A 14,646-nucleotide genomic window follows, 5' to 3' on the forward strand; every position below is an offset into this window, starting at 1 on the left:
ACATTTCTTACTCACTATGCAGGCATTCGTTCTGACTTTTATATGTTCGAGTAAGGATAAAGGGTCTATCAACTGCAGTGTATACATGATCATGTATCAATAGTTTTTGCCAGGGCTGCGGTAAAACAATTCCCATTCGGACATTTTGTACCCAACTCTTGAGACCTGTAGCGGGTATCCGGGTAGGGCCGGGTAATAGGGTGTCGGGTACCCGGGTCGTAAATTTGGACTCATCCCAGCCCTAACATACATATTATGTCTTCTTATGCATAAACCAAATTATACATATGTGATTAAATATATTGAAAAGTTAATACTATTAACCATTTAGTTATGTGTAACACTGAACACAGTTTATTTCTGTACATCCCCCTATATGTAGTACAGTGTCAATCTGGAGCAGTAGTTATCAAGTGTGGTGAGCATAACTAAATGTACACTAACCTCCTTTTCATTTGGAGAGTAGGACCAAAGGAGAAAAAATTAGAGTACCTATCTTAAAAAACTAAGTACTCTTAATACAGCAGATTTAACAAATATGGCATTATCGATATGAGAAGTTTTTTGAAAAGCAGGGAGATTATGTTGAAAAATAAAATTAAAAACACTTTTACAATTGTTAATTTTGTTTGTCAGGCTTAGAACTTTTTTACCAGCCCTCGATCAGCAGATTTAACAGATTTGGCATTTAAAAGAATGACTTCCTGGTCTTGAACTGGGAATTTAAAAAATTGCTAAAGAGGACACATACATTTTTTGATTTTTTTAAGAAGATTTTATTTTTTCCCAAAAGGACTCTTTTTCAATGTCATTTCTGTCATGGGAGTTACCAGAACCTGAATACAACCATGTCACTTGTGTTCCCTGGAGCAATAACCTATCTGACAGAGCGAGGTCAAATGGATGAGAACAATATCAATTTTGACTTGATGAAAATATGGCTCATAACACACATTGATCATGTCTGCATATCTCATACAAATACTCTTCTAATATTTATGGAAATGTTTCATGAATTACTTTTAGATAAGTTACACAGCTATTTTTTTAGTCTTTTGAACAATGTTCATGTTTTGGAAATGTGAGAATGGCAGTGTAGTTAATGACTTCATATACAATTACAGGTTCTAAAAGTACCGTATTCGACGTAATAAGCACCCAGGGCTCTCTCAAAATTAGAAATAGGGGGCTCTTATTAAAATACTATTGAAAAATAAATTTCATGGTTTATGCTGACAGCCTAAAATGTTAATATACGACAGATGTATTTTTCAAGAATTTAATTGCCCATAATTAAGGGTGCATAAATAAGTCTTCAATCGGAAGGGGTGCTAATTGGGATTGTTCACTAGCCAATATATTAGCAAATATCACCGTGGGCGCTTATTAGAGCGGGGCGCTTATTACATCGAATACGGTATATATAAAAACAAGCATGAAATACTCACATCCCCTGCCAATATGACATGTCGGGTGTGTGCAATGCATTAGCGCCTGTGAACTATGTTCACTGGGCCTTTTTGTAAAGAAATATACTACGTTTTTCATGATCTGCTCCCGAAACGAGGACTACCTCCATTTTCAGTCTAAATCAAAGTTGTTGCCATGGAAACTCGAAAAATAACTTTAAAAAAAATATCCAAAACTATCCAAAGGCACCAGTTCACCACTAGACCTATCAATGTGCAAAATATGGTGAAGAAAAATGGTACGGTTTTCAAGATCTGCTCCGGAAACGAGGACTACTGCCATTTTCAGTCTAAATCAAAGTCGTTACCATGGAAACTAAAAAAATATTGTTTTTAAAAATGCCAAACTATCAAAAGGCACAAGTTCACCACTAGACCTATCTATGTGCCAAGTATGACGAAGAAATATGGTACGGTTTTCAAGATCTCCCCGGAAACGAGGACTACTGCCATTTTCAGTCTAAATCAAAGTCGTTGTCATGGAAACTCGAAAAATATTTTTTTTTAAAATCCTAAACTATCAAAAGGCACCAGTTCACCCCTAGATCTATCTATGTGCCAAGTTTGGTGAAGAAATATGGTACGGTTTTTAAGATCTGCTCCGGTAACGAGGACTACTGCCATTTTCAGTCTAAATCAAAGTCGGTGCCATGGAAACTCGAAAAATAACTTTTTTAAAAATCCCAAACTATCAAAAGGCACCAGTTCACCACTAGATCTATCTATGTGCCAAGTTTGGTGAAGAAATATGGTACGGTTTTCAAGATCTGCTCCGGAAACGAGGACTACCGCCATTTTCAGTCTAAATCAAAGTCGTTGCCATGGAAACTCCAAAAATAAATTTTATAAAAATCCCAAACTATCAAAAGGCACCAGTTCACCACTAGATCTATCTATGTGCCAACTAGGTGAAGAAATATGGTACGGTTTTCAAGATCTGCTCCGGAAACGAAATGTGACGGACGGACGGACGGACGGCACCCATTCCTATAAAATAAAATATTAATCACTGCTCATACTAAAATCACATTCATTATATCAAATGTACTAATATGTGACAATCAACTTTTGTTGATAATACTAGAATGCTCTAACAAATTGGTCATCCTTTCAACATATCCTATTGAATCATGTGATAGGATTCGAACCAAGGACCTTCTGATCCGGGATCAGATGCCTTGTCCACATGACCATGACCATGACCAAGCTTGGCAAATTCATTATATATATTTGAACGAATGTGGCGGCAATAGTGAAAATCAGATTCAAACCTCTTGAACAAACTGAGGAGTCATCATAAAACATAAAAACGTAATACATAAAACAAGTACCTAAAATATCAGCTTCTTTGCGCAAGTTGTAAGGGACCTATGATTTAATATTCTGGGGAGAGCCTGCGCTTCTGTTTGAGATAGGATATTTTCCGGGTCATTTTACCAAAACATTAAAGGTCAACAATATATTTTTTACATCCACCAGGTGGAGCTAGCAAATTAATATTTTCAGTAAAACCTGGGTACAATTTTGTTTTCCAATTTGTTTTCTGGAACAGAATTTTTTAAAAATCAGATCCCCCTTCCACTCCCCAGAATATCGAACGGTTGGTCCCTAAATGGCAGATTACCGGTATAGCAGATGTTTCAACTGGAGACTCAGACTCAGAAGGCCTTATCACTCATAGGAGAGGAAGCATCTTCACTAAATTGACTGGTGTCAGAAATGGACAGATCTGTTATTTCTAAATTAGACACACAACCTGAGTCATCCCCATCATTCTGTTCATCTGTTTTACAAGGATGACCTTCCAGCTGCTGCTCTGCCACCAAGGGTTCTCCACCTCCACCCTCTTGACGTTGCTCTGCCACCAAGGGTTCGCCACCTCCACCCTCTTGACGTTGCTCTGTCACCAAGGGTTCTCCACCTCCACCCTCTTGACGTTGCTCTGCCACCAAGGGTTCGCCACCTCCACCCTCTTGACGTTGCTCTGCCACCAAGGGTTCTCCACCTCCACCCTCTTGACGTTGCTCTGCCACCAAGGGTTCTCCACCTCCACCCTCTTGACGTTGCTCTGTCACCAAGGGTTCTCCACCTCCACCCTCTTGACGTTGCTCTGCCACTAAGGGTTCACCACCTCCACCCTCTTGACGTTGCTCTGACACCAAGGGTTCACCACCTCCACCCTCTTGACGTTGCTCTGCCACCAAGGGTTCTCGACCCTCTTGACGTTGCTCTGCCACCAAGGGTTCGCCACCTCCACCCTCTTGATGTTGCTCTGCCACCAAGGGTTCTCCACCTCCACCCTCTTGACGTTGCTCTGCCACCAAGGGTTCGCCACCTCCACCCTCTTGACGTTGCTCTGTCACCAAGGGTTCTCCACCTCCACCCTCTTGAAGTTGCTCTGCCACCAAGGGTTCACCACCTCCACCCTCTTGACGTTGCTCTGACACCAAGGGTTCACCACCTCCACCCTCTTGACGTTGCTCTGACACCAAGGGTTCTCGACCCTCTTGACGTTGCTCTGCCACCAAGGGTTCGCCACCTCCACCCTCTTGACGTTGCTCTGCCACCAAGGGTTCTCCACCTCCACCCTCTTGACGTTGCTCTGCCACCAAGGGTTCGCCACCTCCACCCTCTTGACGTTGCTCTGTCACCAAGGGTTCTCCACCTCCACCCTCTTGACGTTGCTCTGCCACCAAGGGTTCACCACCTCCACCCTCTTGACGTTGCTCTGACACCAAGGGTTCACCACCTCCACCCTCTTGACGTTGCTCTGCCACCAAGGGTTCTCGACCCTCTTGACGTTGCTCTGCCACCAAGGGTTCGCCACCTCCACCCTCTTGACGTTGCTCTGCCACCAAGGGTTCTCCACCTCCACCCTCTTGACGTTGCTCTGCCACCAAGGGTTCGCCACCTCCACCCTCTTGACGTTGCTCTGTCACCAAGGGTTCTCCACCTCCACCCTCTTGAAGTTGCTCTGCCACCAAGGGTTCACCACCTCCACCCTCTTGACGTTGCTCTGACACCAAGGGTTCACCACCTCCACCCTCTTGACGTTGCTCTGACACCAAGGGTTCTCGACCCTCTTGACGTTGCTCTGCCACCAAGGGTTCTCCACCTCCACCCTCTTGACGTTGCTCTGCCACCAAGGGTTCTCCACCTCCACCCTCTTGACGTTGCTCTGCCACCAAGGGTTCTCGACCCTCTTGACGTTGCTCTGCCATCAAGGGTTCGCCACCTCCACCCTCGTGATGTTGCTCTGTCTCATAGACTTCTCTCCTTGTCAACACAGGGATATCCCCAGCCATGGTTGTGAGAGAGGACATGTCATCTTGAAGATCTGAATCTGTGAAAGTCGAAGACTCTGGACTTCCTATTTGAGGTACAAAATCTGCTTCGTCTGAATTGCCTGTACTCCTTTGTTCTGCATCTAAGGGAACAAGGCTCTTGCCTGGTACAACCCTTTCCATGGTGACTGTCACACTCCTCTGAAGAAACAGGTGTTGGAGTTTGTGATCAAAACGTATCACCTTGTTCTCATATTTGAGCATGAATGCGACCTTCATCTGAAATGACAATTGATCAGTATTATATTTCTATCACTAATCATATATATCATAGTTTAGGAGACAGACCTTCTATGCCTGTAGGAGACAGACCTATGATTTCATTCTTGATGTATGTAATACTTAATTTTATACTCTATCTTAAACAGAAACTGGGAACATCAGAACAAGCATGAGGTTGCAAATGAGTCATCGATTAGGAGATAATCCTGCTGTGTATTGAAATTTGAGATAGTGATACTGGAGATTTGATACCTCTTACTAGTATTTTGAAATGGAACCAAGTGCTTTTATTACTGTTTTGAAATTTGAAGGTAGTCATGCAGATTTGATACCTCCTAATTTGAATTGGAACTTAGCTTCACTATAATAACTTCTTTGAGAGGCATTTAGAAGTTGGAGTACTAAGTAAGGATAAGACATATGGATGAACAACTTCTTTATTACAATTAGGAGCGACGTTTCGGTGTAGGCTAGCTTGATAACCGTGTTAGAACCTACACCGAAACGTAGCTCCTAATTGTAATAAAGAAGTTGTTCATCCATGTATCTTATCCTTACTTACTTCACTATAATAAGGGGGCACGGGTACCGCAATTCGCTGTGCAGTGTTGTGTCCCTTGGGCACGCCAGAAACCTATGATTGTGGGTACGAATCCCTGATTATGTTTCTAGGTTTGTCAGCACCATACCCGTGATCGAGGGTTTCATCGAAGTGATAAACGTCTAAGACCTGCATCACTACAAGCTTTCCCACATTAAGCTGACATGCCGAGATACGAGGGGTGTTCATTAAAGATTTCCCCTAAACCACTTAGGGTTATCATATTTGGTTGAAATTTCACATGTGTAATGATACATGTATCTATGGGTTATGTCTGAATTTGCAGCACCGAACTATTAATCTTACCACCTTTACAGGTGTTATAATCGAGTAGGGTGTGACAATGGACCCAGTAGAATACCGAGCAGTGATTAGGTTTTTATATTTGAAAGGTCGCACACCAAAAGAAACTTTCGATGAAATGTAAGCAACTTATGGGGAAGATGCCCCATCATATGACGTTGTTAAACACTGGCATCGACAGTTCAAGTGTGGTCGGACATCTGTGGAAACAGCTGCCATTCCTGGTCGCCCCCATTCAGCCATTGATGAGGACACTATCCATCAAGTGGAGACCGCCATTTTGGCAGAACGACGTATAACTGTTCGCCAGTTAGCACAAGATGTCAAGATCAGTGTAGGGTCTGTGGAAAAAATCATCCATGACAATTTGAACATGCATAAGGTGTCTGCACGATGGATTCCCAGGTTGCTCACACCTTTCCAAAAGCAGGAACGAGTCAATTGCTCAAAGGATCTTTTGGACATGTGCCAAAAAAAACAGGCAAACTTTTTTGACAGACTTATCACACAGGATGAAACATGGGTCCATCACTATGATCCTGAGACTAAAGTTCAGTCGATGCAATGGAAGCATGTGGAGTCACCACCCCAAAAGAAGGCACGTGTCCAACCCTCTGCAGGCAAGGTCATGCTCAAGGTGTTTTGGGACCAGCACGGAGTAGTGATGATGGATTTCTTGGCAAAGGGTACCACAATTACAGGAGCTTATTATGCTTCACTGCTGCGGAAATTGCGGGACGCTATCAAGCTTAAGAGGCGTGGCATGCTGACCAAGGGTGTCTGTCTCCTACAAGACAATGCTCCAGTACACAACTCTCATGTTGCCCAGACAGAAGCGCGGTCCTGTGGCTATGAAATCCTTCCACATCCTCCTTACTCTCCTGACCTTGCACCATCTGACTTCCACCTCTTTCCAACCATGAAGTCATTTTTGAAGGGAAAACGTTTCACAGATGATGAAACACTGATTTCTGAAGTCAAGTCCTGGTTTGAGACGCAAAATGAGGGCTTTTACAAGCGAGGTCTCCATAGTTGCATAAAACGATGGGAGAAGTGTGTAACTCTTGGTGGTTCCTATGTGGAGAAAGACTAATACCTATGCCAATTGTCATTCCACTAGGTCCATCGGAAGTGGGTCAGGGGAAATCTTTAATGAACATCCTTGTATAACTGGAATACTGTTGAAAGCGGCGTTAAACCCAACTCACTCACTCACTCATTCACTATGATAATCACATTGGACACATTGCCGCCACTACCCACCTTCTCTTTCACACAGGAATGAAGATCTCTGCCACGGGAGTCAGGGCGGCATGTCACCTCACAAACAAGTCTTTCATTTTCCTTCACTTCAATTGTGTAGAACTCTGCAAAACATTTGGTATCAGCTAAATGTTCCTGCAAAACATTTTGGTCATTTCAGTACAATAAATGAGTGAGAGTAAATCTCCTTACCATTAACTTGACCTTGCTCAGTAAAACTACTTGAGAAGCAACAACTGCCACGTCGCGGGATTGTACAAGAACATCTTGCAGTGGCTGATATTGAATGACAACCATTTTTCACAGAAATCTGAATGACCTTGATCTTTTACATTTTATGACTTAAGATAATGCAAACATAAAGATGCATATAGGTAGATCTGTCTTAGAAATGTGTCATCAATAAAACCATGTTTAGCAATGACAACCTTTGTGACTCAAACCTTACAATGTACTAAGGCCATCTTATAGAGAAAGTTTTTTTAATTCGTTGGGAAAAGCATCAATATTTTTCTTGGAAAATGTAACTACAAATGGTATAGATAGCAAAGCTAACGTCATGACTCTAAACTTTGTCATGTCATGATTCAAAAATATTTCCTTGGGCCATCTGGATGAAGTTCTCCGTAGGATATTCTTTATGGTGCTAATCACTATGTAACCTTCGGCAATGTATCGAAACCTCATTGCACTCCAACTGAGGTCCATTCCACAAAGGGATCGTATTGATAGACTGTGGTAAGTCTATACTAGAGTATAGTACATGTATAAACTGACAACAAACGTTGCACTATGACCATCTAACTCCTATACTTTAATATAAACTGACAACAAACGTAGCACTATGACCTACTAACTCCTTTACTTTAATATAAACTGACGACAAACGTAGCACTATGACCATCTTCTTATACTTTAATATAAACTGACAACAAACGTAGCACTATGACAATCTAACTCCTATACTTTAACAAAGACTTACGACAAACGTAGCACTATGACTATCTAACTCCTATACTTTAATATAAACTGACGACAAATGTAGCACTATGACCATCTAACTCCTATACTTTAATATAAACTGACAACAAACGTAGCACTATGACAAACTGATGACAAACGTAGCACTATGACCATCTAACTCCTATACTTTAATATAAACTGATGACAAACGTAGCACTATGAACTACTAACTCCTATACTTTAATATAAACTGACGACAAACGTAGCACTATGACCATCTAACTCCTATACTTTAATATAAACTGACAACAAACGTAGCACTATGACCATCTAACTCCTATACTTTAACAAAGACTTACGACAAACGTAGCACTATGACTATCTAACTCCTATACTTTAATATAAACTGACGACAAACGTAGCACTATGACCATCTAACTCCTATACTTTAATATAAACTGACGACAAACGTAGCACTATGACCTACTAACTCCTATACTTTAATATAAACTGACAACAAACGTAGCACTATGACAATCTAACTCCTATACTTTAACAAAGACTTACGACAAACGTAGCACTATGACTATCTAACTCCTATACTTTAATATAAACTGACGACAAACGTAGCACTATGACCATCTAACTCCTATACTTTAATATAAACTGACGACAAACGTAGCACTATGACCATCTAACTCCTATACTTTAATATAAACTGACGACAAACGTAGCACTATGACCATCTAACTCCTATACTTTAATATAAACTGACAACAAACGTAGCACTATAACCATCTTCTTATACTTTAATATAAACTGACGACAAACATAGCACTATGACCATCTAACTCCTATACTTTAATATAAACTGACGACAAACGTAGCACTATGACCATCTAACTCCTATACTTTAATATAAACTGACAACAAACGTAGCACTATAACCATCTAACTCCTATACTTAAACATAGACTTACGACAAACATAGCACTATGACTATCTAACTCCTATACTTTAATATAAACTGACGACAAACGTAGCACTATGACCATCTAACTCCTATACTTTAACAAAGACTTACGACAAACGTAGCACTATGACTATCTAACTCCTATACTTTAATATAAACTGACGACAAACGTAGCACTATGACCATCTAACTCCTATACTTTAATATAAACTGACGACAAACATAGCACTATGACCATCTAACTCCTATACTTTAATATAAACTGACGACAAACGTAGCACTATGACCATCTAACTCCTATACTTTAATATAAACTGACAACAAACGTAGCACTATAACCATCTAACTCCTATACTTAAACATAGACTTACGACAAACATAGCACTATGACTATCTAACTCCTATACTTTAATATAAACTGACGACAAACGTAGCACTATGACCATCTAACTCCTATACTTTAATATAAACTGACAACAAACGTAGCACTATAACCATCTAACTCCTATACTTAAACATAGACTTACGACAAACATAGCACTATGACCATCTAACTCCTATACTTTAATATAAACTGACGACAAACGTAGCACTATGACCATCTAACTCCTATACTTTAATATAAACTGACAACAAACGTAGCACTATGACCATCTAACTCCTATACTTAAACATAGACTTACGACAAACATAGCACTATGACTATCTAACTCCTATACTTTAATATAAACTGACAACAAACGTAGCACTATGACCTACTAACTCCTTTACTTTAATATAAACTGACGACAAACGTAGCACTATGACCATCTAACTCCTATACTTTAATATAAACTTACGACAAACATAGCACTATGACTATCTAACTCCTATACTTTAATATAAACTGACAACAAACGTAGCACTATGACCTACTAACTCCTTTACTTTAATATAAACTGACGACAAACGTAGCACTATGACCATCTAACTCCTATACTTTAATATAAACTGACAACAAACGTAGCACTATGACCATCTAACTCCTATACTTAAACATAGACTTACGACAAACATAGCACTATGACTATCTAACTCCTATACTTTAATATAAACTGACGACAAACGTAGCACTATGACCATCTAACTCCTATACTTTAATATAAACTGACAACAAACGTAGCACTATGACCATCTAACTCCTATACTTAAACATAGACTTACGACAAACATAGCACTATGACTATCTAACTCCTATACTTTAATATAAACTGACAACAAACGTAGCACTATGACCTACTAACTCCTTTACTTTAATATAAACTGACGACAAACGTAGCACTATGACCATCTAACTCCTATACTTTAATATAAACTGACAACAAACGTAGCACTATGACAATCTAACTCCTATACTTTAACAAAGACTTACGACAAACGTAGCACTATGACTATCTAACTCCTATACTTTAATATAATCTGACGACAAACGTAGCACTATGACCATCTAACTCCTATACTTTAATATAAACTGACAACAAACGTAGCATTATGACCATCTAACTCCTATACTTTAATATAAACTGACAACAAACGTAGCACTATAACCATCTAACTCCTATACTTAAACATAGACTTACGACAAACATAGCACTATGACCATCTAACTCCTATACTTAAACATAGACTTTCGACAAACGTAGCACTATGACCATCTAACTCCTATACTTTAATATAAACTGACGACAAACATAGCACTATGACCATCTAACTCCTATACTTTAATATAAACTGACGACAAATGAAGCACTATGACCATCTAACTCATAAACTTTAATATAAACTGACGACAAACGTAGCAATATGACCATCTAACTCCTATACTTTAATATAAACTGACGACAAACGTAGCACTATGACCATCTAACTCCTATACTTTAATATAAACTGACGACAAATGAAGCACTATGACCATCTAACTCATAAACTTTAATATAAACTGACGACAAACGTAGCAATATGACCATCTAACTCCTATACTTTAATATAAACTGACGACAAACATAGCACTATGACCATCTAACTCCTATACTTTAATATAAACTGACGACAAACGTAGCACTATGACCATCTAACTCCTATACTTTAATATAAACTGACAACAAACGTAGCACTATGACTATCTAACTCCTATACTTAAACATAGACTTACGACAAACATAGCACTATGACTATCTAACTCCTATACTTTAATATAAACTGACGACAAACGTAGCACTATGACCATCTAACTCCTATACTTTAATATAAACTGACGACAAACGTAGCACTATGACTATCTAACTCCTATACTTTAATATAAACTTACGACAAACATAGCACTATGACTATCTAACTCCTATACTTTAATATAAACTGACAACAAACGTAGCACTATGACCATCTAACTCCTATACTTTAATATAAACTGACGACAAACGTAGCACTATGACCATCTAACTCCTATACTTTAATATAAACTGACAACAAACGTAGCACTATGACAAACTGATGACAAACGTAGCACTATGACCATCTAACTCCTATACTTTAATATAAACTGACAACAAACGTAGCACTATGACAAACTGACGACAAACGTAGCACTATGACCATCTAACTCCTATACTTTAATATAAACTGACGACAAACGTAGCACTAGGACCATCTAACTCCTATACTTTAACAAAGACTTACGACAAACGTAGCACTAGGACCATCTAACTCCTATACTATAATATAAACTGACAACAAACGTAGCACTATGACTATCTAACTCCTATACTTTAATATAAACTGACGACAAACGTAGCACTAGGACCATCTAACTCCTATACTTTAATATAAACTGACAACAATCGTAGCACTATGACCATCTAACTCCTATACTTTAATATAAACTGACGACAAACGTAGCACTAGGACCATCTAACTCCTATACTTAAACATAGACTTACGACAAACATAGCACTATGACTATCTAACTCCTATACTTTAATATAAACTGACGACAAACGTAGCACTAGGACCATCTAACTCCTATACTTTAATATAAACTGACGACAAACGTAGCACTAGGACCATCTAACTCCTATACTTTAATATAAACTGACAACAAACGTAGCACTATGACTATCTAACTCCTATACTTAAACATAGACTTACGACAAACATAGCACTATGACCATCTAACTCCTATACTTTAATATAAACTGACAACAAACGTAGCACTATGACAAACTGATGACAAACGTAGCACTATGACCATCTAACTCCTATACTTTAATATAAACTGATGACAAACGTAGCACTATGACTATCTAACTCCTATACTTTAATATAAACTGATGACAAACGTAGCACTATGACCATCTAACTCCTATACTTTAATATAAACTGACAACAAACGTAGCACTATGACAAACTGATGACAAACGTAGCACTATGACAAACTGATGACAAACGTAGCACTATGACCATCTAACTCCTATACTTTAATATAAACTGATGACAAACGTAGCACTATGACTATCTAACTCCTATACTTTAATATAAACTGACGACAAACGTAGCACTATGACCATCTAACTCCTATACTTTAATATAAACTGACAACAAACGTAGCACTATGACCATCTAACTCCTATACTTTAATATAAACTGACGACAAACGTAGCACTATGACCATCTAACTCCTATACTTTAATATAAACTGACAACAAACGTAGCACTATGACAAACTGATGACAAACGTAGCACTATGACCATCTAACTCCTATACTTTAATATAAACTGATGACAAACGTAGCACTATGACTATCTAACTCCTATACTTTAATATAAACTGACAACAAACGTAGCACTATGACAAACTGATGACAAACGTAGCACTATGACCATCTTCTTATACTTTAATATAAACTGACGACAAACGTAGCACTATGACCATCTAACTCCTATACTTTAATATAAACTGACGACAAACGTAGCACTATGACTATCTAACTCCTATACTTTAATATAAACTGACGACAAACGTAGCACTATGACCATCTAACTCCTATACTTTAATATAAACTGACAACAAACGTAGCATTATGACCATCTAACTCCTATACTTTAATATAAACTGACAACAAACGTAGCACTATAACCATCTAACCCCTATATTTTAACAAAGACTTACGACAAACGTGGCACTATGACCATCTAACTCCTATACTTTAATATAGATTTAGACAGACAAAGCATTATGACTATGTTAAAGTATAGGAGTTGGTCAGTGGTAGCGCTATGTCTGTCATAAGTCTATGTTAAAGTATAGGAGTTGGTCAGTGGTAGAGCTATGTCTGTCGTAAGTCTATGTTAAAGTATAGGAGTTGGTCAGTGGTAGAGCTATGTCTGTCGTAAGTCTATGTTAAAGTAAAGGAGTTGGTCAGTGGTAGCGCTATGTCTGTCGTAAGTCTATGTTAAAGTATAGGAGTTGGTCAGTGGTAGAGATATGTCTGTCGTAAGTCTATGTTTAAGTATAGGAGTCGGTCAGTTGTAGCGCTATGTCTGTCATAAGTCTATCTTAAAGTATAGGAGTTGGTCAGTGGTAGCGCTATGTCTGCCGTAAGTCTATGTTAAAGCATAGGAGTTGGTCAGTGGTAGCCTTATGTCTGTCGTAAGTCTATGTTAAAGTATAGGAGTTGGTCAGTGGTAGAGCTATGTCTGTCGTAAGTCCATGTTAAAGTATAGGATTTGGTCATTGGTAGAGCTATGTCTGTCGTAAGTCTATGTGAAAGCATAGGAGTTGGTCAGTGGTAGTGCTATGTCTGTCGTAAGTCTATGTTAAAGTATAGGAGTCGGTCAGTGGTAGCGCTATGTCTGTCGTAAGTCTATGTTAAAGCATAGGAGTTGGTCAGTGGTAGCGCTATGTCTGTCGTAAGTCTATGTTAAAGTATAGGAGTTGGTAAGTGGTAGCGCTATGTCTGTCGTAAGTCTATGTGAAAGTATAGGAGTTGGTCAGTGGTAGAGCTATGTCTGTCGTAAGTCTATGTTAAAGTATAGGAGTTGGTCAGTGGTAGAGCTATGTCTGTCGTAAGTCTATGTTAAAGTATAGGAGTTGGTCAGTGGTAGCCTTATGTCTGTCGTAAGTCTATGTTAAAGTATAGGAGTTGGTCAGTGGTAGAGCTATGTCTGTCGTAAGTCTATATTAAAGTATAGGAGTTGGTCAGTGGTAGAGCTATGTCTGTCGTAAGTCTATATTAAAGTATAGGAGTTGGTCAGTGGTAGAGCTATGTCTGTCGTAAGTCTATCTTAAAGTATAGGAGTTGGTCAGTGGTAGAGCTATGTCTGTCGTAAGTCTATATTAAAGTATAGGAGTTGGTCAGTGGTAGAGCTATGTCTGTCGTAAGTCTATATTAAAGTATAGGAGTTGGTAAGTGGTAGCGCTATGTCTGTCATAAGTCTATGTGAAAGCATAGGAGTTGGTCAGTGGTAGTGCTA

General features: G+C 39.0%; 1 protein-coding gene across 1 annotated transcript in view; it reads right to left on the reverse strand.

The window, feature by feature from the left end:
• Nucleotides 1–2,432: 2,432 nt before the first annotated feature.
• The window catches only part of LOC124151170, a 43,440-nt gene continuing 31,226 nt past the window's right edge, over nucleotides 2,433–14,646 (reverse strand). Inside the window, exons 14-16 of the mRNA XM_048382998.1 lie at nucleotides 7,203–7,306; nucleotides 3,685–5,032; nucleotides 2,433–3,564 (exon numbers count right to left, since the gene is read on the reverse strand). Coding sequence (XP_048238955.1) covers nucleotides 3,128–3,564; nucleotides 3,685–5,032; nucleotides 7,203–7,306 — 1,889 coding nt within the window. The 3' untranslated portion in view covers nucleotides 2,433–3,127. The remainder of the gene's footprint in view (nucleotides 3,565–3,684; nucleotides 5,033–7,202; nucleotides 7,307–14,646) is intronic.

The sequence above is a fragment of the Haliotis rufescens genome, unplaced genomic scaffold, assembly GCF_023055435.1.
Source record: "Haliotis rufescens isolate VD_foot unplaced genomic scaffold, xgHalRufe1.0.p SCAF_43, whole genome shotgun sequence".
In the NCBI taxonomy this organism is placed as follows: Eukaryota; Metazoa; Mollusca; class Gastropoda; order Lepetellida; family Haliotidae; genus Haliotis; species Haliotis rufescens.